The 22,901-nt window shown below is 34.9% G+C and overlaps 3 protein-coding genes across 3 annotated transcripts; 2 read left to right on the plus strand and 1 right to left on the minus strand.

The window, feature by feature from the left end:
* Positions 1-1,098: 1,098 nt before the first annotated feature.
* Positions 1,099-4,292, plus strand: LOC114418395 (uncharacterized protein At1g01500-like). The gene is made up of 2 exons (XM_028383700.1): positions 1,099-2,111; positions 3,533-4,292. The coding sequence occupies exons 1-2, from the start codon at positions 1,422-1,424 to the stop codon at positions 3,761-3,763; spliced, it is 921 nt and encodes a 306-aa protein (XP_028239501.1). The 5' UTR covers positions 1,099-1,421; the 3' UTR covers positions 3,764-4,292.
* Positions 4,293-7,685: 3,393 nt separating this feature from the next.
* LOC114418397 (protein REVEILLE 5-like) lies at positions 7,686-13,970 on the plus strand. Its single transcript, XM_028383702.1, has 8 exons — positions 7,686-8,090; positions 9,285-9,342; positions 9,951-10,071; positions 10,161-10,340; positions 10,481-10,612; positions 12,299-12,408; positions 12,543-12,602; positions 13,429-13,970. The coding sequence occupies exons 1-8, from the start codon at positions 7,864-7,866 to the stop codon at positions 13,534-13,536; spliced, it is 996 nt and encodes a 331-aa protein (XP_028239503.1). The 5' UTR covers positions 7,686-7,863; the 3' UTR covers positions 13,537-13,970.
* Positions 13,971-15,774: 1,804 nt separating this feature from the next.
* LOC114418396 (protein REVEILLE 5-like) lies at positions 15,775-22,051 on the minus strand. Its single transcript, XM_028383701.1, has 8 exons — positions 21,650-22,051; positions 20,397-20,454; positions 19,668-19,788; positions 19,399-19,578; positions 19,127-19,258; positions 17,331-17,440; positions 17,137-17,196; positions 15,775-16,310 (listed from the first exon to the last, which is right to left on the minus strand). Exons 1-8 carry the CDS (start codon positions 21,874-21,876, stop codon positions 16,203-16,205), a joined length of 996 nt encoding a protein of 331 aa, XP_028239502.1. The 5' UTR covers positions 21,877-22,051; the 3' UTR covers positions 15,775-16,202.
* Positions 22,052-22,901: the final 850 nt, after the last annotated feature.

Consider the following 22,901-nt stretch of genomic DNA (forward strand, 5'->3'; position numbering starts at 1 on the left):
ATATGTTAGTTCAGGAAAAAAATGAGACTTAAGAATTAAGGAAGTCACTCATTAAGGAAGTCACTCATTCCATTAAGTATAATCATCTCATAGGTACTAGTGTTCTATGTGATAGTTTATATAATTTGAAATTAGATGGTTTGAATGCTGAAACTGTTTTAACTCTACATCACAATGTTGACACTAAACGTAGTTTAGTAAATGAATGATTTGTTTTTTTGTGACATAAAAATTTAGGTCACATTTTTAGAGAAATGATGAAAAGATTAATAAAAAATGAAAATTTTCCTGATTTGAATTATCTGGATCTAAATATTTGTGTGAGTTATATTAAGGGAAAACAAATAAAACATACAAAAAAAGTTACAAGAAATATTCAGCTTCTTGAAATTTTTAAAAATAAGTAAAATTGACTCTCTTTCTGATTATTAACATTTTTGTTTGTACTCACTAATTATCTGTCACATGTGCCATGTGACATTAGTAGCAAAATCAACATTTTTAAAAATTAAGCACAAAAATCAATTTTAACCAAATGCTCAAGGCAAAAATTATAATTTAAAAAATGTTAAATTTTTAAGTACCAAAAACACAATTTATCAAAGTGTGATACGTTGATTCCAAGTTCTTACATAGTATCCAACTCTAAAAATTGTTTATTTTCACTAAAAGGTTTGTGTTAAAGATATCAAAAAGGAAACCATGTTCAATGCAATGCTAAGATCCAACATTTGTCAAGTGTCTCAAATGTCGAACTAAACACATGACATCCACATAGGATCCATGCGTCATTGGATAGTTATGTTAACAAAAATGTTAATAGAATTATGCTAAGAGACTATTTATAAGTTTTTTAAAAAATATTAATTAAAACTAATGAATTCTAATATACATCTTTTAAAAAAATCTTGATAATATTGAATGAATATCATAAAATTTATTTTATAAAAAAAATAAAATTTTTGAAACTCTAATTAAATATATTTTCCTTCACCTTCAGTATATGTTAATGCATGAAGGGAATCGGTATAACTTTTGAGTTAGAATAAAAGAATTAAAATTATAAAGTTGGATCAGTGTTGTATTTGCTTGTTGTAAAGTCCATGAGTAGGGTGATGAGTGAGACCGAGATCAGCCTCTACAGTGACAGCAACAACAACGAAACGCGTGTCCTTGTTCCCAAAAATATCTCCCTATTTTATCAACCAACCAAAAAAACAAAACTCTTTTCTCCCTGCCAAACACGCCCTTGACCACCCTCCCCCTTTCTCTTTCCTCCCTCTACTCTTGTTCATTCGCGTCTCTCTTTTCGCACCCGCGTTTTCTCTTCTTCTCATCATAACCTAATCCCATCAACACAATTCAACGCATTCCCAATTTCTGCAATTCGAGGGAAATAGGGTTCCTACTTTTACATTTACATGGACCAACAAGACGAAGAAGCGATTCTCACCAAACCCTCGAATTCGTTGACTTTTCCGTCTCTAACCCACTCCGCCTGCCTCGAAATCCGTCTCTTCTATGTCAGAATCTCCCCCTGCCTCGTCGACACGCTCCCGGAGCACCTCACGCTCTGCCACCCTCGCCGCCACGCCGCCGTCTCCCTTGTCGTGAACGCCGCCCCCGTCCCCGCCTCCGACCCCGCCACGCTCCCCCTCCGTCGCGGCCGCGTCGACCGCCACGCCGCCGAGGTGACCTACGTCGCCACCGACACCGTCAGCCTCAGCGGCAGCGCCGACTTCGAGGTATACGAGAACGACAAGCTCTTCCTCTGCGGCTCCTTGGAGCGCCTCGACGCCGACTGGGGAGCCGGCTCACCTTCGGCTCAGACTTCCGGGTGGGACATCGACTGTCATGTGGCGTCCGGCTCCGTCGGGTCGGGGTGCTCCGCCTTCTTCAGGCCGCGGCTCGGGGTTTCCGCGCCGTCGATCGAGGTCTACGTCGCCGGCTGCTGCTCCGGCGTGCCTGTGATTCTGAGCAAGACGATTCAGATGAGTCCGAGGAGGAGAGTGCCGCGGCACGCCACGCTGGATGCTATACCTGAAGATGAGGAGATGATGGTGTTGGAGAAGAACCGTGTCAACGGGTTTGTTCCCATCCGCAAGTTACAGGTATGTGATGAATTGAATCAATTTATGTTCTAATTGTGTGTGTCACCGTTTGGGGTAGTATTGGATTGGGTGTACTTATCACGTCTTATTTAATGAAACACTAGTTTAGTTTAGCTTGGCTTAGCTTCATAATTTGTTTAAATGCATTGGTAGTTTAAAATCTTTTTGATACTATCATTCAATCATGAATTATCATGAGAAGCATCTAGGATTGATTCATAGTTAACGGTTTAAATTACCCGGCAATCTATTAAAACTGAACTTTAGCGTTATTTTATAAAGTCACTATTTGGTGTAAGTTAAGGAATGAAGTAACAGAGGCGAATGGTCTCAAGGAGTAGTGTAGATGTTTACTTATCTGGGGTAGTGTTTTTTATGTGAATTTCTCATAATAAATGTTAAACATGCACTGAAAGGATTTAGGAAGAACATGAGGTGTGTGTATGACTGTGCGGGTTTGTGTGTTTCTTTACATGGAAAACCAGCTTAAGCTTTTGGTATGGTTGATCGGTGATTCATGACGGTTTCTTTATTTGGAGTCATGGCCATGGCATTTTGTATTGTGTAATGTCCGCATTATGTGTGAATTCTGGAAGACTTTGTGCTGGGTATGTGTCATTGCTCGAATCATGCCAAAAATTTTAATCTTGCAATTGCAATGTATGTCTTCCTTATTGAATTAATAGTTAATTTAGATAGGCTAGAAAGCATAGATATTGTTAAATTTGGTTTTAGTCCTGTAATTTTTTCCAATGCTTATTTCAGTTTCAATAATTTTAACCTTTTTTAAAATGTTTTCTACTATTACTTAGTAATGACATGACATGTGTTTTGGCATTACGCATGAATGATCATTATGAGATGACATGTGATGTGGTGTGTCTAAATGAATGAAATGTCATCAGTAAGTGGTGATAGGGACCATTTTCAAAAAAACAAAATGCTCTTATGGACATTAAAGCTAATTCTCCCTCTCACATGCTTTTCTGTTCAACTGTTTTGGAATGTGTGCAAACAATAAAACATACACACACTTGATAGATGGATCAGTATCAAGCCGATAGCTGATAAGTGATGAACTCTTTTGCTTTTAAACTCAGTCAGGTAAATTGCATGTCAATTATTGCCTTTTGAAGTGGTTCCAGTCTTCTACTCTGATTATTGTTTGAACCATTATCATTGAATGTGTTTAGTATGATGATCAACTGGCCAAGGATCTGACTTGCTTCATGCAATTATATCATACACCTTCCTATAAAATAATTGAGTTTTCTAGTTCTTATTGCCTTCCAAATGCATTGATCTTTTAGCACAAATGGGTCAAGATATGGTAGTAGAGGTCTAGCTTCGCTCATTTGCTGTCTTACCTGAACCTTGTGATGTCTGAAATATGAACTGTTTTACGTTGATGCACCTTGCAGATAACAGACTCGGAAGTTGATGATTATGATTCTGATGGGAAGATGGGGAATGGTTTCTACTGTCAAGAGATGTATCCTGGCGAGGATGGACAACTATCATGGTTCAATGCTGGTGTTAGAGTTGGTGTTGGAATCGGCCTTGGGATGTGCGTAGGGCTTGGGATTGGTGTTGGACTGCTCATGCGATCGTACCAAACAACAACTAGAAACTTCAGGAGGAGATTTTTCTAAACTGCTATAAGGAATTTGCTACTCTAGTTTAATGACAAAAGCAAGAAAATATATTGGAGTTTAATCTAGGTGGGACACCTCTGGAGGAAGATCCAAAATCCAACAAGTCAAATGCATGAAGTGTAAGTTTTGTAGATGAGTGGAGGTTGTGCTTCGTCTCCATTTTGTAGCTTACTTGCAGATACGTTCACGTAGACTTGCAGATTTGCATTTTGTGTAAATTTTATCTGATCCTCCGACAACAATAGATATCAATAAAAGAGCAATACAATACAACAGCTTTGAGGATGTGGTGTGCCAGCAGGATCTGGTGTTAAGAGACCGGTATAAGGTTGCGAGAGGTTTTGACTATGAGCATATTCCTGAGATTTTACTGTTTGTTTGTTGGTTGGTTGGTTGGCTGGCTTGTAGATATATTTTATCATTTAATACAAATTTTGAGCAGTTTATATGTTGCTGTCCCTATGGTAAATGAAATTTTTTAAAAACTATCTTCACTTTAATAAATGTTATTTTTTATTTGCATCAATGATTTTAAGTTTTATGCTTCTATTCTGGAAATTTAAAGGTTAAATATATAAATTTATTTTAGATGAGCATTATGCCAAGATGATATGTACTTCATACTTGGAATAGATTCAGGGGCGGCTGTTAAGTTGAATTTGTTCATCAGTTTAGAGAGAAATCAGTGTGCACTCAGAGGATTATCTTGCAAACTTGAGTTTGGAGCATGTCAAGAAAGAGGTTATTTAGAGTTTTGATGCATCGTGTGATTGCATGGGAGTGTGTACTCTGAAGTGGTGCCTATTTGTCGTGTTGTGTTCTTGTTGTTTAGCCACTGTTGAGAAAAAAAGAAAGGGGGACAAAACGAGTGTATTGTGGTGCCTATTTGTCGTCTTGTGGCTTGCAGTAGCACTTGAACCTTGCCACTGCCACGTGTATTCACTGAAAGATAACCAGCAGAAGACATGCATTGATGTCCGAAAAAGAGAATTTGAATTCTTTTCTGTTTTTGTGCCTATGTTGTGGAAAAGGCAAGTATAAAGACAAAGACATAGAAGGTGGAAAAATTATGGAAAGGAATTGGAGAGATCAGAGAGGAAACTGCGAGTCCCTAAAAACTAAGCTGAATAATCTCTTATCTTGCTGTTTCTGCAGTGAAAAAGATAAAAGTGGAAGGTCAAGGAGAATGAGCAAATAGATAGATGATGCAGAGATAAAGAGGAATTGGACATGATACTTATTGGAGGCGATCTAACCCTCTGTTATGTAAAACAGATATAAGAAAGGAAGGAAGAGAAATGGGATGCAAGTCGTTTTTTTTTTGACGACGAAAACTTGCGGATTATTATTGAATAGAATCAAAGTTAGCCATAGCTTTTGTACATCTGCTAAAAGCAAAGAAGAAATTAATGATTTCTAACAAATTTTAACTAAGTGTGAGAGGAAGTGTCATTAACATTCCTCTTAAAATTAAAAGCTAACTGAGCCAAAGATTGAGCCACTCCATTTGCATTCCTCTTAACAACCGGCAACAATTCAACAAAGATGTGGATTGCGTGGCCTGTGCAAAGACTCTGCAGTCAAGTCATGTGTGATTGAAGACAAGTACATTGACTCTGCAACAAACAATTCGCAATCCGTTTCAAAAACAACCTTCCTTCCTTAGGCACATATTCTCAGTCAGCTTCAAACCCCCATCTATACTCTAAACCCCATCTACTTAATGATATGTTTGAGATGAGATGCTTATTAATCGTATTATCACTAATCAATTATTTAAAAAAAATCAAACTAATGGATCTATTTCGATTGATGCGGTTCCACTTTTTGTCAACCAACTTAAATAAGCCAAGACAGCAGTAACATGATATTTATAAATAGCAATGAAGTATGTCACATGGTAGCATACTTGGTTTGCTTTAAAATCACTTTTTATATTCAAATTAATCAATTTGAGCAGTAACTCAATTTTGGCCGAACATCTCAGTTCTCAGATTGATTATGCATATAAGTTTTTCACATAATTTTGACTAATACTAACGAAACACGAAGAGAAAAACTAGTTAAAATGGACTTAAATTCGCAATACCACCATGCATGGATGATTAGTGATAACCGATAGAGCATTTAAAATTAGAATATTCTTATATTGCATTGTAAAATATTAATATTCATATCCAGATAAAGATCATCAAATATAATGTAATTATGAGATATATCATTTAAAAAATATAATTGTTAACAATATCATGTATACATTACTATGATGTTTAATTAATTTTATAGAAACCTACGGAGGCTTGTAAATCATATACATGTGGCTCTCCACCGACAACTTCACGTAACACTCCCAACACAATTATATTGATGCCCATCATATCATTTGGTTCTAAAGATGGATCCATCTGATTTCGGAGATGGATAGAAGAGTGAAATTTGCATTTGCTTGAGAGTTTTATGTTTGAGGAACATGACATTTGAATTTTCCTTTAGGGATCCGGTTCAACTATAGGATATGTTGGTAAGTTCTCTTTGTTATCTCTACATATTTAAGTTCCATTCCATAATTGACTCATCTAGATAGGATTAAAAAAAATGGTTTTGTAGTCATCATGCATGATAACTGATTGGGACTCTTTGTTAACTATAAATGTTAACTTCAAACAAGTCATTTTCACTATTTCTTTTTATTACATCATATCATCTATTATATAATTATACTTGTCTCTCTTTCGTTAGGTATCAAATAGATTTGTGGTATTTACAAATTACTTTTGATTAAGTTGACATCAAGTTAACAACTGGTTGAATTCCGGACTCGATTGTGTTGAGTGCAAAAACAGTCCTCAACATGTTGTAACGTGAGTCAAATCATTCTCAGTTGTTTTTTTTTTCAATCATCAAATTCGATTACAGTAGTAACTTAAGTGTACTTTATGGGATACATTGCTTTGTCGCAAAGAATGAAGCAAGAGAAAGGCGAAAAAGCGTAATAGTGAAGCATGTGCATGTGGCTATAGAATTCATGGTTTATGGGCCGTCCAAAGTGATGGATCTGACAGTACCTGAGGGGGCTTTGGACCAAAAATTCATGTGCATCACCTAAGCCTGAATACGTTGAGGTCCCATGCACCATTGGTTGGCGTCAAAAGAAATTCCTATAAATATAATACGTGTCCATCAATAAACATAGACTATTTAATTTTTAATGACACAAAAAAAGTTGTTTTTGAATCTAATAATTGACGGAGCCCATGTTAATCCTTATCAAAATCTAATGAGCTGTTGCCCCTTGTTTTTTACCCTAAGTTTCAATGATTACCACAATTCTCTATTAATCCCCCGGCCTTCCCATCTTATCACTTTAGATTTTGTAAGGACTAAAGGAGACATCATTTTGGCAAAAGAGAAGTCAACATAGGACCTTTGAAGCTACGCTTCTGTTTTTTTCTTTTTCGCTTCTTAGTTCTTCTGTCACTGTTGCATTATAATATTGGGATATTAGTTTGTCATAATTAACACATTTAAATATCTTGTTTAAAGCATGTGTAGCATATAATTAATATCAAAAAGAGAGGGAAAAAAGTTGACATTATAGTGGTTATTAATTTGTCAAATGTTTTATTGTTTAATAACAATATTATCACATGAAACAAACACATCATAATAAATTAAAATTAAGAGAACATGATATATTGTTATTTTACGTACAGTGTTCTGATTTGTAACCAAACGAAAGTACACATTTTAAAAGGCGTAACCAGACAAAAAAAAATATATGGGAATAGTATATTCACTTAACCAGAAATAACCGCCATGGGGTGACAGTTGTTGTCACTGCGTAAACGTAGAAGTGGTCCAAGGACAAAAGCGTAATTTCAGCCCTTCTCGACGGTCTATATAAAATGTTAGTTGCTGGATTTACCAAAACGAAGTTCGCGAGAGGACGAGCAAATCGAAAGACAAGAGTCACAGCGCACCCCCAAACAGAAACAGAGTTATTGGGAGCACGAAACACTAACTGATTCGATTCGATTGAGGTTACAAAACACTAAACTGATTCGATTCGATTCGATTGAGGTTTCGGTTTGGTCTTGATGGTGTCGGTGAACCCAAGCCCTGCTCAAGGCTTCTACTTCTTCGATCCCTCCAACATGGCCCTTCCCGGCGTCAACAATCTTCCACCGCCCCCGCCGCCTGCTCCGCCTTCTCACGCCGCCGTGGAGGATCCGAGTAAGAAGATCAGGAAACCCTACACGATTACCAAGTCCAGGGAGAGCTGGACTGAGCAGGAGCACGACAAGTTTCTAGAAGCTCTCCAATTGTGAGTCCTTTTTAGAATTTAGTTTTATATTTTTTTTCACTGAATTCAAATCCATGTGCTGTGAATTAGGCACTGGCAAGGGATTGGAGGACTGGTGACTGTTTTTAATTTTTTTCATTTCAATTTTGGGAATTTGCTAGTTCTTGAGGATTCTAGATAATTAAAGGGATTGGAGGATTGGTGACTGTTTTAATTATTTTTCTTCAAATTTTGGGAATTTGCCCGTTCTTGAGGGTTCTAGATGATTAAAGGTAATTGGTTAATCGTGATTTTTTTTTTTAATTTTTCAAGTAATTAGTAAGGAATAGGTGGCTCTGTAGTGTGAATTGTTCAGGGTTGTGTTTTATATTGCTTTTTCAAAAATTATTTACTTTTTGCTTTATAATGTTGATATGGTTTGGTTGCTGTTGTTTTATTTGGGTTTTTAGTTTTGATTAAGATAAGGGTTAGCAAAAGTAACTATTAAATTTCCTTAATTACTTCAAGTCTGGTAGGGTGTGAACAAGTTAATGATTGGATTGTAGGGTGGGGTTATAAGTATGACATTGAGAAGTAATTTAGTTCTAACTAGTTTTTGACATTTTGTATTTGGTCATGTTGCGAGCAATTTTACCTGAAATTCTGAAAGAGCAGCATCTGTACATATCAGAGAACAAACTGGTCTGTTTTAAGCTATTCATTTTGTATTTGGTCATGTTGCAAGCAATTTTACCTGAAATTCTGAAAGAGCTGCATCAGAGAACAAACTGGTCTGTTTTAAGCTATTGCTTTTATTATTTCAAGGGTTTATGGTTTGCTTACAACATGTTCAGTAGTGTTTAGACTTTTCAATTATTGGTTGTCCCCTTCCAATTAAGGAACGAGTCGCAGAATGCAGATTCTGTAATGGGATGCTTTATATAGAGACGTAGATAGATAGTTAAAGAAATAGGATTTTAAAACGCCATAGTTCATCTAGAGAGTAGCTTTAGAAAAGATCATGAAGCCACATGGCTGGTATTTTGCCATTTTGCCAGTGTGCATTGTGCTCACCAAAAAATGCAATTCCATACTGGCTACATAAGAAGTTGTTTTTTTCCCTTCTGTTCATTGCATTCCAAAACCAGTATATGTAACAATATTGATGGTTTATGATTTGTTTGTTTACTTTTACCTTTTTTTTTGTGTTTCTCACTTTCGCTTGACTAATTTCAGATTTGATCGGGACTGGAAAAAGATTGAAGCATTTGTTGGTTCAAAAACAGTTATCCAGGTATTTATAATAGAAGTAATAGGAAACAAAAAACAAGTTACTAGTGTATGTTAGCTGATTTTGGTTTCTTTTTTAAAACAGTGAAATGTCAGAATAATAATTTTTTTCTTGATTTCACATTATGCTTGGATTTTGAATTCCTTACTGGCTATTTAATGAATTTTTTTTAGTGTCATTAATATTATGCATGAATTGAAGATTACTAAATGGTAACATGCTGGTTTCCAAAAGACTTTTTATTGAAGCCTCTGACCTGAGTTTGAATCTTTCCATAGCTTTTATATTTTCCCTTACTAGAAAACCATTTGAATTTGTTCATCAAATATTTCTGTCTAGATTTTGTTGCATCACAATGAAATTTAATTTATACTGTGTTTTTCTTCAAAAGACTAAGGATTGATGATGGAAAGGACTTAGACTTGTAATTTGTTGCTTTGTTGCATGTTCGATTAAGTACAAAAGAAAAGACGTAAAGCTATAAACTCATATTGGATTATATAATGTGTATAGTGTTTCTTTCATCAATTTTCTTGTGCTTAATATCTGACACTTACATGTTCCTCTAACTGTCCATTCTTCACTGTTCTGTGTAAAATTCTATTTGGCAGATACGAAGTCATGCACAGAAGTATTTTCTTAAAGTTCAGAAGAAGGGAACAAGTGAACATGTACCTCCTCCCCGGCCAAAGAGAAAAGCTGCTCGCCCATACCCTCAAAAAGCTCCTAAAAGTTAGTATAGTCAACGCCAACCACTTTTAATGTTCTTGTCTATTGCATCAAATTTTGAGTAACACTTATTTGTTTTTGCATTTTATCAGCTCCTACTGTATCTCAAGTTATGGGCCCATTGCAATCTTCATCTTCTTTCATTGAACCTGCATACATTTATATCCCGGATTCTTCATCTGCGCTTGGAACTCCAGTTACTAACATGCCTTCGTCATCTTGGAACTATAATAATACACCACAACCTGTCAATGTGCCACAAGTGACCAGAGGTATGTTTGTCCTGAACTCAATGTTTTTCTTTTTTCATTTTTTGTTATTCAAATATGTAATTTTTAGAGTCTATTCTATGATGACTGCAAATTTAAGGAAGGCTTAGCTAAGTTGTAAAGTTTTTTGGTTTGTTTGTTAGATGACATGGGATTCACTGTAGCTGGACAAACTGCTCCTCTTAATTGTTGCTGCAGCAGTAGTAATGAGAGCAACCCTCCAACTTGGCCAAGTAGCAAAAGGATTAATCAAGGTGACCAGGAGCCAATTAAAGGTTGGAATGCTTTTTTATCTCTTAATTTGAACTTGATTCTGCTTGAATCTGACATAATGGAAGAATCACAAAATATTTGAGTAGATCTTGTGATAAAACTTAGAGAATGTAGTTTGTGATTGTGGGGGAACTTCTTGAGTTTTGGTTCAATTAAAATGGGAAAAGAAATCCTGAAACTCGTAGTTCCATTGTAGTAACAGCATCTTTCTGAGGATTGTGGTTTAGCCATTGCTCGATTGTCCCCACTCCCTATGTCTTATTCAGTTATTTGTGTAGTTGTAGAATGCTATATAGGAATCAACTACTAAAAGATAAAGCTTTTCATTCATTAGGATATTGAGGAAATGACCGAAACAAGAATTTGTGCACAAGCTTCTTATCCATTAGACTAGGCTTATTTCTCCAAAATCTATAATACCACTGCTGGTAGTTCTTTGACCCTCGAGGGATGCTGGTTTGATTCTGCCCTTTGGCCGTCTTGTATTAAAAAAAATAACTGCTGGTAGTTATGTATTAAGGAGTATAAATCTGATTGTTGGTTGTGTAATTAGGCAACGTGAAGTTATTTGTAATGTGTGGTTCTAGAATGCTCTCTGTATGAGACTATTGTCTCTGGGACAGCAAGTGTATTGCTGTAATCTGTGTGATTTCAGTGTTCAATATTATTTTTTATCAGTTTTATCAATTAGCGTTCTATCAGTATAACTACAAGAAGGAATGCAGGACTAGTTGGGGAGAAAAGGGGGAGGTTGAAGTTTTAATTTTTTTACATTATTGTGAAATCTACATGGTGGGCTGGACTTGGTGCTATAAACTATAGCGATTAATCAAGAAGAAAATATAAACCAAAGATATTAAAGAGTTCATTTAAATGTATCCAAGATCAAGAAGAAAATTTAATGTTGAACAAGTTTTTGATCGGTTTCGTAAAAGTTCATAGGAAACGTGCAAAAGGAATTACATGATGTTCCTTGAAGCTTTCAGTTCAAGCCTCAAGGAAGTAAAAATATGCGAAAATAACATGCTTATTAAAGTTTCCATTTTTTTATATATTATCGTTTTCAAGAAGCACAAGAAGCAGAGCTAGAACTGCTATATATAGAGGACAGTTCAAAAAGAATGAAAGAAAATGGAGTATTTATAGAATTCTAGAGCTGGTATATTGAGAGGACAGCAGGATTAATAGTAAAATTATATTTTTTGTGATCTGGTGCGGTGCCACTGCTACATAAAATGATATATTTTAGAGTTGGCTTAGGATTGGTTGGCCAGGATTCGGGACTGGGCCCTTAATTCAACATATGCATTTTCATGTGTTGGAGCTTCAAGAAACAAGTAGGGCTGGGCTAGATATATTTAATTCAACTCATCTGGACCTTATAAAATATATACTACACTTCCTTTTTTCTCTTCCCTGAATTTTTTTCCCGAGGTGAGTAGTGCATATAAATAACTATATGTTTTGCCAATTTCCCCTAGTGGTTTGTTTTATTCATTTACACGATTCTTTAACTCTTGCATTGTCTTATTTGTGTATAAATAGAAATGTATATGAATAGTATTAATGTTGTTAAGTTTGTTATGTTTTGGTATGCTATGTCTGACATTGCAATTGTTGAGCATGTTTGACTCCTATGTTCATGATTCTTGCGTGCTCCTGTTGATAAGTTTGACTTGTCCATGCAGTAATGCCAGATTTTGCACAAGTCTACAGCTTCATCGGCAGTGTATTCGATCCAAATTCAACTAATCACCTACAGAAACTACGACAGATGGATCCATTAAATGTGGAAACGGTATGTAATACCAAGTACATCATTTTCTTTGCCTCTATCATTCTTTTCTTTCAGGGTTTGAAAAGGGAGTCTAATTTTATGGTTTAAGTTCTTAGCTTGACTGCCTGAGTACTTTATATTGTGCTGTTTTGCAGATATTGTTGTTGATGAGAAATCTCTCCATCAATTTAATGAGTCCTGAATTTGAGGATCATGTAAGTTTGTTTCCGATAGTTGGCATTTTTTCCCTCGTTATTTTTCCAACAGACATAGTTATTGTGCACATTAATTTAGTTATAGATGCCATGGTCATCTTTTTATCCTTGTTGCTTTCTTGCTTTTATTATTTAACATGACAAAAGATATGATATTAAATTGCTTTCAACTGGCTGGATTGTTTTGAATTTATTTCGCAATGTTGATATTTTGTTCCTGGAAGACTCATTCTCGTTGGTCTGTGAATATAGAATTTTGGCTCTATCTTTGTACGTATGTTGTTTGGTACTATGGATGATTTTCATAAAAAAACTTATTTTCTAGAGCATAAGTTGGGTGTTATGCAATAAGTTGCCCAATTAATATTATTTCTATATTTTTGTCATTCCTTTGTACGTGCTTATAATTTAGTGTTTGCACCATAATTGAAATGTGTTAGTAATAAGATAGACCCTTATTGATTACTATTTGAAGTTGTAAACTCTATCTGATTTGGCATTCTAATATACAAAATCAACACTCCAATGATGTTTAGGACTCATTGGAGATAATTGTTTTCCAAACACACATGCTGAAGTGTAGAGAAGTTAGCTGGGCATGAAGCGTAGGATGAGTTATTTTATGATTTTATATATATATATATATATATATATATTTTGAATTGCATGGATAGTTCTTCCCTGCATTCGATTTTTCTTCTGTATGTTCCCAATTTTAGTGTACTGTATGTTCCATACTGTCACTGCTAGTGTTGTCTTATTATTCATAACTGTACTTCATCATGGTCTACTGACTGATTCTTTTCCTGCCAAACCTTTAATGCAGAAGAGGATGCTTTCATCATATGACACCGACTCTGACAAGTCGAAGTTGGTTAATATTTGCAGCAAATCCCTCACTAATAAATCTGAGAGTGCTGTTTTGTCTGCTTAGGATGTGGCCAGTGGTTTGCCCTCAATATATTTTCTGAATGCACATAAAGTGGGAGCAAGAAGGGGAGAAGACATAGGTTTTGCTAAAAGGAAGTGTAGTATCTAGATGCTTGCAAGTGGCATGTGTATATAACTATATATAAATATATGTATATATTTTGGATTGAGTTTTTGTTTGTTTTAGGCACTGTTAGATCGTAGATATGCTGGTGTGTTTGGTGTATATCTTTCGAAGATGATGATTGACCTTGGAATGCAGGACAATGAGAGTCCTGTTAGGTCACTTCTGGAGGCTAAACTGTACAGTCTGTTGAGTGCTTTTGTTTATTATGCTGTGAAGCTTAGGATTAGTATAGAAGAGCGGTGTTAGGACTTAGGGGTGCCGCGTTGTATATATAAAGCAATAAAACAGTGCAGATAAGTTTCTTCTTTTCATGCGTCTATATTATAATAGTAGTAATAATAATAGTAGTAATATATATAAGTTTCTTCTTTTCATGCGTCTATATTATAGTAGTAGTAATAATAATAATAAAACCTGTGATTGATGACGAGTGTAATAATAATAATAATAATAATAATAATAATAATAATAATAGTAGTAGTAGTAGTATTTTAATTTTCTAGAATTAATTTCAATTCGACGTTAAATGTTATAGCCAACAGTGATTGATGACAGGTGTGGTGACATCTACCACCTAAAATATAATATCATTACTCAGTAAGAAATTTCCTAAGAAAAAAATGCCGTCCGACCCAATAGAATATGGTGACAGATTATGTAATTATCGTGACCACTGACCATCTTAAATAAAATATAATTAATTTGTAGACGAATTAAGTTCCCATTTTGTAGAGAGGGGTAGAATATTTACACTCACAATATCAAAAACTTCGTAACCCCACTCCTTATTTATACATACAACAAGTACTCTACTATAATTTCTCACTACTTTGAGCCATATATCAAACAAAGCTAGCCACGAGAGTTTCCATGGCTGATCTTATAAGACCAAGACCTGTTTCTTTTGATCATGCTCTCAGAGGTACTGCAGTGACCTTCAACTTCAGTATCCTCTATATTCAAGTACGTAATATGGAAATAGAAACCAATTATCCTCTGCATGCTCTTGTTGCGTTCATCTTCTTTTTACTTTTGGCTTTTCTGCAAATAAGATATCCTGAAAATCCCACCCCATTTCAACTTCATACAAAGACAACCATCGTCTCCATTGCTAGCTTTCTTGTTTATTGCTTGGCCTTCTTGGGCAGGATCAAGTTTACTGCGAGGGTTCATCACTTTGACACCCTCATGCAAGTGTTTGGTTCACTCTCGTTGGTTTCCCTAGTGTTGTTATTGCTACCCGACACTTGTGAATCATTTGGTTTCATTATATACATGCTATGGTTCATCACTCATGTGCTAGCCATGTTTAGAAGATTCAGAACCCGTTTTAGGGATATATCGGTGCTAAGTCAACAACCGAGGAGGGTTATGCGTCTACAGTTGCCAAACACTTTAACATGTGTTGTATTGTTTTAATTTCTTAGGAACATGATTTGATACAAGTTAGACGAGTTTTTGAAAATTTCTCTGTTAAAATATATATCTTTTTTCCATAAAGAAACTCTCAAAAACTCTTTCAACCAATGAGTCTAGGTTGTAACTCACTAGAGTTACCGTGAGCAAACTTGGAAATAAAGCTGAAATGGAGCTAAGAATGCTATATGTATGTTTATGAAGAAGTTTCTATATATAAATACCAAAAAAATAAGTTTCTATGTAATCAAAGTAATAATGTGCCAATTTTATAAAAACATTTGGTAGTACAAAACTTACTAGTGCGAGGATATATATGAATTGATGTATCTTTTTTATTTATTGGATATGTTAATTTAATGTACGGGAACTGATGTAGCTTTTTTATTCATTGGATAATGCTAATTTAATGTACGGTTAACCTGTTTTCTGTAAATCTATTTTCTTGTGATTAGACAACATCAGAATTCATTACATTTTCTTACCAAAATTGTGGGTAGGGGTTTTGGTAAAATATTTTGGCACTCATGACCAAGATCGCTTGGAACTTATCAGTAAAAAGGTACTCATGTATATTATTTCTTCTTTTTGCCATTGATTACACATGATTATATAGTTGAGACCAGGTAGCAAGACAGGTTTTACTATTATTATTATTATTATTATTATTATTATTATTATTATTATTATTATTACGCATGAAAGAAGAAACTTATCTACACTGTTTTATTGCTTTATATATACAACGCCAACGGCACCCCCTAAGTCCTAACACCACTCTTTTATACTAATCCTATGCTTCACAGCATAATCAACAAAAGCACTCAACAGACTGTACAGTATAGCCTCCAGAAGTGACCTAACAGGACTCTCATTGTCCTGCATTCCAAGGACAATCATCATATCTTCGAAAGATATACACAAAACACCAGCATATCTACGATCTAACAGTGCCTAAAACAAACAAAAACTCAATCCAAAATGTATACATATATTTATATATAGTTATATACACATTCAACTTGCAAGCATCTAGATACTACACTTCCTTTTAGCAAAACCTTTGCCTTCTCCTTTTCTTGCTCCCACTTTATGTGCATTATTGAGGGCAAACCACTGGCCACATCCTAAGCAGACAAAACAGCACTCTCAGATTTATTAGTGAGGGATTTGCTGCAAATATTAACCAACTTCGACTTGTCAGAGTCGGTGTCATATGATGAAAGCATCCTCTTCTGCATTAAAGGTTTGGCAGGAAAAGAATCAGTCAGTAGACCATGATGAAGTACAGTTATGAATAATAAGACAACACTAGCAGTGACAGTATGGAACATACAGTACACTAAAATTGGGAACATACAGAAGAAAAATCGAATGCAGGGAAGAACTATCCATGCAATTCAAAATATATATATATATATATATATATATAAAATCATAAAATAACTCATCCTACGCTTCATGCCCAGCTAACTTCTCTACACTTCAGCATGTGTGTTTGGAAAACAATTATCTCCAATGAGTCCTAAACATCATTGGAGTGTTGATTTTGTATATTAGAATGCCAAATCAGATAGAGTTTACAACTTCAAATAGTAATCAATAAGGGTCTATCTTATTACTAACACATTTCAATTATGGTGCAAACACTAAATTATAAGCACGTACAAAGGAATGACAAAAATATAGAAATAATATTAATTGGGCAACTTATTGCATAACACCCAACTTATGCTCTAGAAAATAAGTTTTTTTATGAAAATCATCCATAGTACCAAACAACATACGTACAAAGATAGAGCCAAAATTCTATATTCACAGACCAACGAGAATGAGTCTTCCAGGAACAAAATATCAACATTGCGAAATAAATTCAAAACAATCCAGCCAGTTGAAAGCAATTTAATATCATATCTTTTGTCATGTTAAATAATAAAAGCAAGAAAGCAACAAGGATAAAAAGATGACCATGGCATCTATAACTAAATTAATGTGCACAATAACTATGTCTGTTGGAAAAATAACGAGGGAAAAAATGCCAACTATCGGAAACAAACTTACATGATCCTCAAATTCAGGACTCATTAAATTGATGGAGAGATTTCTCATCAACAACAATATCTGCAAAACAGCACAATATAAAGTACTCAGGCAGTCAAGCTAAGAACTTAAACCATAAAATTAGACTCCCTTTTCAAACCCTGAAAGAAAAGAATGATAGAGGCAAAGAAAATGATGTACTTGGTATTACATACCGTTTCCACATTTAATGGATCCATCTGTCGTAGTTTCTGTAGGTGATTAGTTGAATTTGGATCGAATACACTGCCGATGAAGCTGTAGACTTGTGCAAAATCTGGCATTACTGCATGGACAAGTCAAACTTATCAACAGGAGCACGCAAGAATCATGAACATAGGAGTCAAACATGCTCAACAATTGCAATGTCAGACATAGCATACCAAAACATAACAAACTTAACAACATTAATACTATTCATATACATTTCTATTTATACACAAATAAGACAATGCAAGAGTTAAAGAATCGTGTAAATGAATAAAACAAACCACTAGGGGAAATTGGCAAAACATATAGTTATTTATATGCACTACTCACCTCGGGAAAAAAATTCAGGGAAGAGAAAAAAGGAAGTGTAGTATATATTTTATAAGGTCCAGATGAGTTGAATTAAATATATCTAGCCCAGCCCTACTTGTTTCTTGAAGCTCCAACACATGAAAATGCATATGTTGAATTAAGGGCCCAGTCCCGAATCCTGGCCAACCAATCCTAAGCCAACTCTAAAATATATCATTTTATGTAGCAGTGGCACCGCACCAGATCACAAAAAATATAATTTTACTATTAATCCTGCTGTCCTCTCAATATACCAGCTCTAGAATTCTATAAATACTCCATTTTCTTTCATTCTTTTTGAACTGTCCTCTATATATAGCAGTTCTAGCTCTGCTTCTTGTGCTTCTTGAAAACGATAATATATAAAAAAATGGAAACTTTAATAAGCATGTTATTTTCGCATATTTTTACTTCCTTGAGGCTTGAACTGAAAGCTTCAAGGAACATCATGTAATTCCTTTTGCACGTTTCCTATGAACTTTTACGAAACCGATCAAAAACTTGTTCAACATTAAATTTTCTTCTTGATCTTGGATACATTTAAATGAACTCTTTAATATCTTTGGTTTATATTTTCTTCTTGATTAATCGCTATAGTTTATAGCACCAAGTCCAGCCCACCATGTAGATTTCACAATAATGTAAAAAAATTAAAACTTCAACCTCCCCCTTTTCTCCCCAACTAGTCCTGCATTCCTTCTTGTAGTTATACTGATAGAACGCTAATTGATAAAACTGATAAAAAATAATATTGAACACTGAAATCACACAGATTACAGCAATACACTTGCTGTCCCAGAGACAATAGTCTCATACAGAGAGCATTCTAGAACCACACATTACAAATAACTTCACGTTGCCTAATTACACAACCAACAATCAGATTTATACTCCTTAATACATAACTACCAGCAGTTATTTTTTTTAATACAAGACGGCCAAAGGGCAGAATCAAACCAGCATCCCTCGAGGGTCAAAGAACTACCAGCAGTGGTATTATAGATTTTGGAGAAATAAGCCTAGTCTAATGGATAAGAAGCTTGTGCACAAATTCTTGTTTCGGTCATTTCCTCAATATCCTAATGAATGAAAAGCTTTATCTTTTAGTAGTTGATTCCTATATAGCATTCTACAACTACACAAATAACTGAATAAGACATAGGGAGTGGGGACAATCGAGCAATGGCTAAACCACAATCCTCAGAAAGATGCTGTTACTACAATGGAACTACGAGTTTCAGGATTTCTTTTCCCATTTTAATTGAACCAAAACTCAAGAAGTTCCCCCACAATCACAAACTACATTCTCTAAGTTTTATCACAAGATCTACTCAAATATTTTGTGATTCTTCCATTATGTCAGATTCAAGCAGAATCAAGTTCAAATTAAGAGATAAAAAAGCATTCCAACCTTTAATTGGCTCCTGGTCACCTTGATTAATCCTTTTGCTACTTGGCCAAGTTGGAGGGTTGCTCTCATTACTACTGCTGCAGCAACAATTAAGAGGAGCAGTTTGTCCAGCTACAGTGAATCCCATGTCATCTAACAAACAAACCAAAAAACTTTACAACTTAGCTAAGCCTTCCTTAAATTTGCAGTCATCATAGAATAGACTCTAAAAATTACATATTTGAATAACAAAAAATGAAAAAAGAAAAACATTGAGTTCAGGACAAACATACCTCTGGTCACTTGTGGCACATTGACAGGTTGTGGTGTATTATTATAGTTCCAAGATGACGAAGGCATGTTAGTAACTGGAGTTCCAAGCGCAGATGAAGAATCCGGGATATAAATGTATGCAGGTTCAATGAAAGAAGATGAAGATTGCAATGGGCCCATAACTTGAGATACAGTAGGAGCTGATAAAATGCAAAAACAAATAAGTGTTACTCAAAATTTGATGCAATAGACAAGAACATTAAAAGTGGTTGGCGTTGACTATACTAACTTTTAGGAGCTTTTTGAGGGTATGGGCGAGCAGCTTTTCTCTTTGGCCGGGGAGGAGGTACATGTTCACTTGTTCCCTTCTTCTGAACTTTAAGAAAATACTTCTGTGCATGACTTCGTATCTGCCAAATAGAATTTTACACAGAACAGTGAAGAATGGACAGTTAGAGGAACATGTAAGTGTCAGATATTAAGCACAAGAAAATTGATGAAAGAAACACTATACACATTATATAATCCAATATGAGTTTATAGCTTTACGTCTTTTCTTTTGTACTTAATCGAACATGCAACAAAGCAACAAATTACAAGTCTAAGTCCTTTCCATCATCAATCCTTAGTCTTTTGAAGAAAAACACAGTATAAATTAAATTTCATTGTGATGCAACAAAATCTAGACAGAAATATTTGATGAACAAATTCAAATGGTTTTCTAGTAAGGGAAAATATAAAAGCTATGGAAAGATTCAAACTCAGGTCAGAGGCTTCAATAAAAAGTCTTTTGGAAACCAGCATGTTACCATTTAGTAATCTTCAATTCATGCATAATATTAATGACACTAAAAAAAATTCATTAAATAGCCAGTAAGGAATTCAAAATCCAAGCATAATGTGAAATCAAGAAAAAAATTATTATTCTGACGTTTCACTGTTTTAAAAAAGAAACCAAAATCAGCTAACATACACTAGTAACTTGTTTTTTGTTTCCTATTACTTCTATTATAAATACCTGGATAACTGTTTTTGAACCAACAAATGCTTCAATCTTTTTCCAGTCCCGATCAAATCTGAAATTAGTCAAGCGAAAGTGAGAAACACAAAAAAAAAGGTAAAAGTAAACAAACAAATCATAAACCATCAATATTGTTACATATACTGGTTTTGGAATGCAATGAACAGAAGGGAAAAAAACAACTTCTTATGTAGCCAGTATGGAATTGCATTTTTTGGTGAGCACAATGCACACTGGCAAAATGGCAAAATACCAGCCATGTGGCTTCATGATCTTTTCTAAAGCTACTCTCTAGATGAACTATGGCGTTTTAAAATCCTATTTCTTTAACTATCTATCTACGTCTCTATATAAAGCATCCCATTACAGAATCTGCATTCTGCGACTCGTTCCTTAATTGGAAGGGGACAACCAATAATTGAAAAGTCTAAACACTACTGAACATGTTGTAAGCAAACCATAAACCCTTGAAATAATAAAAGCAATAGCTTAAAACAGACCAGTTTGTTCTCTGATGCAGCTCTTTCAGAATTTCAGGTAAAATTGCTTGCAACATGACCAAATACAAAATGAATAGCTTAAAACAGACCAGTTTGTTCTCTGATATGTACAGATGCTGCTCTTTCAGAATTTCAGGTAAAATTGCTCGCAACATGACCAAATACAAAATGTCAAAAACTAGTTAGAACTAAATTACTTCTCAATGTCATACTTATAACCCCACCCTACAATCCAATCATTAACTTGTTCACACCCTACCAGACTTGAAGTAATTAAGGAAATTTAATAGTTACTTTTGCTAACCCTTATCTTAATCAAAACTAAAAACCCAAATAAAACAACAGCAACCAAACCATATCAACATTATAAAGCAAAAAGTAAATAATTTTTGAAAAAGCAATATAAAACACAACCCTGAACAATTCACACTACAGAGCCACCTATTCCTTACTAATTACTTGAAAAATTAAAAAAAAAAAATCACGATTAACCAATTACCTTTAATCATCTAGAACCCTCAAGAACGGGCAAATTCCCAAAATTTGAAGAAAAATAATTAAAACAGTCACCAATCCTCCAATCCCTTTAATTATCTAGAATCCTCAAGAACTAGCAAATTCCCAAAATTGAAATGAAAAAAATTAAAAACAGTCACCAGTCCTCCAATCCCTTGCCAGTGCCTAATTCACAGCACATGGATTTGAATTCAGTGAAAAAAAATATAAAACTAAATTCTAAAAAGGACTCACAATTGGAGAGCTTCTAGAAACTTGTCGTGCTCCTGCTCAGTCCAGCTCTCCCTGGACTTGGTAATCGTGTAGGGTTTCCTGATCTTCTTACTCGGATCCTCCACGGCGGCGTGAGAAGGCGGAGCAGGCGGCGGGGGCGGTGGAAGATTGTTGACGCCGGGAAGGGCCATGTTGGAGGGATCGAAGAAGTAGAAGCCTTGAGCAGGGCTTGGGTTCACCGACACCATCAAGACCAAACCGAAACCTCAATCGAATCGAATCGAATCAGTTTAGTGTTTTGTAACCTCAATCGAATCGAATCAGTTAGTGTTTCGTGCTCCCAATAACTCTGTTTCTGTTTGGGGGTGCGCTGTGACTCTTGTCTTTCGATTTGCTCGTCCTCTCGCGAACTTCGTTTTGGTAAATCCAGCAACTAACATTTTATATAGACCGTCGAGAAGGGCTGAAATTACGCTTTTGTCCTTGGACCACTTCTACGTTTACGCAGTGACAACAACTGTCACCCCATGGCGGTTATTTCTGGTTAAGTGAATATACTATTCCCATATATTTTTTTTTGTCTGGTTACGCCTTTTAAAATGTGTACTTTCGTTTGGTTACAAATCAGAACACTGTACGTAAAATAACAATATATCATGTTCTCTTAATTTTAATTTATTATGATGTGTTTGTTTCATGTGATAATATTGTTATTAAACAATAAAACATTTGACAAATTAATAACCACTATAATGTCAACTTTTTTCCCTCTCTTTTTGATATTAATTATATGCTACACATGCTTTAAACAAGATATTTAAATGTGTTAATTATGACAAACTAATATCCCAATATTATAATGCAACAGTGACAGAAGAACTAAGAAGCGAAAAAGAAAAAAACAGAAGCGTAGCTTCAAAGGTCCTATGTTGACTTCTCTTTTGCCAAAATGATGTCTCCTTTAGTCCTTACAAAATCTAAAGTGATAAGATGGGAAGGCCGGGGGATTAATAGAGAATTGTGGTAATCATTGAAACTTAGGGTAAAAAACAAGGGGCAACAGCTCATTAGATTTTGATAAGGATTAACATGGGCTCCGTCAATTATTAGATTCAAAAACAACTTTTTTTGTGTCATTAAAAATTAAATAGTCTATGTTTATTGATGGACACGTATTATATTTATAGGAATTTCTTTTGACGCCAACCAATGGTGCATGGGACCTCAACGTATTCAGGCTTAGGTGATGCACATGAATTTTTGGTCCAAAGCC

This window comes from Glycine soja, chromosome 7, assembly GCF_004193775.1.
Source record: "Glycine soja cultivar W05 chromosome 7, ASM419377v2, whole genome shotgun sequence".
Classification (NCBI taxonomy): Eukaryota; Viridiplantae; Streptophyta; class Magnoliopsida; order Fabales; family Fabaceae; genus Glycine; species Glycine soja.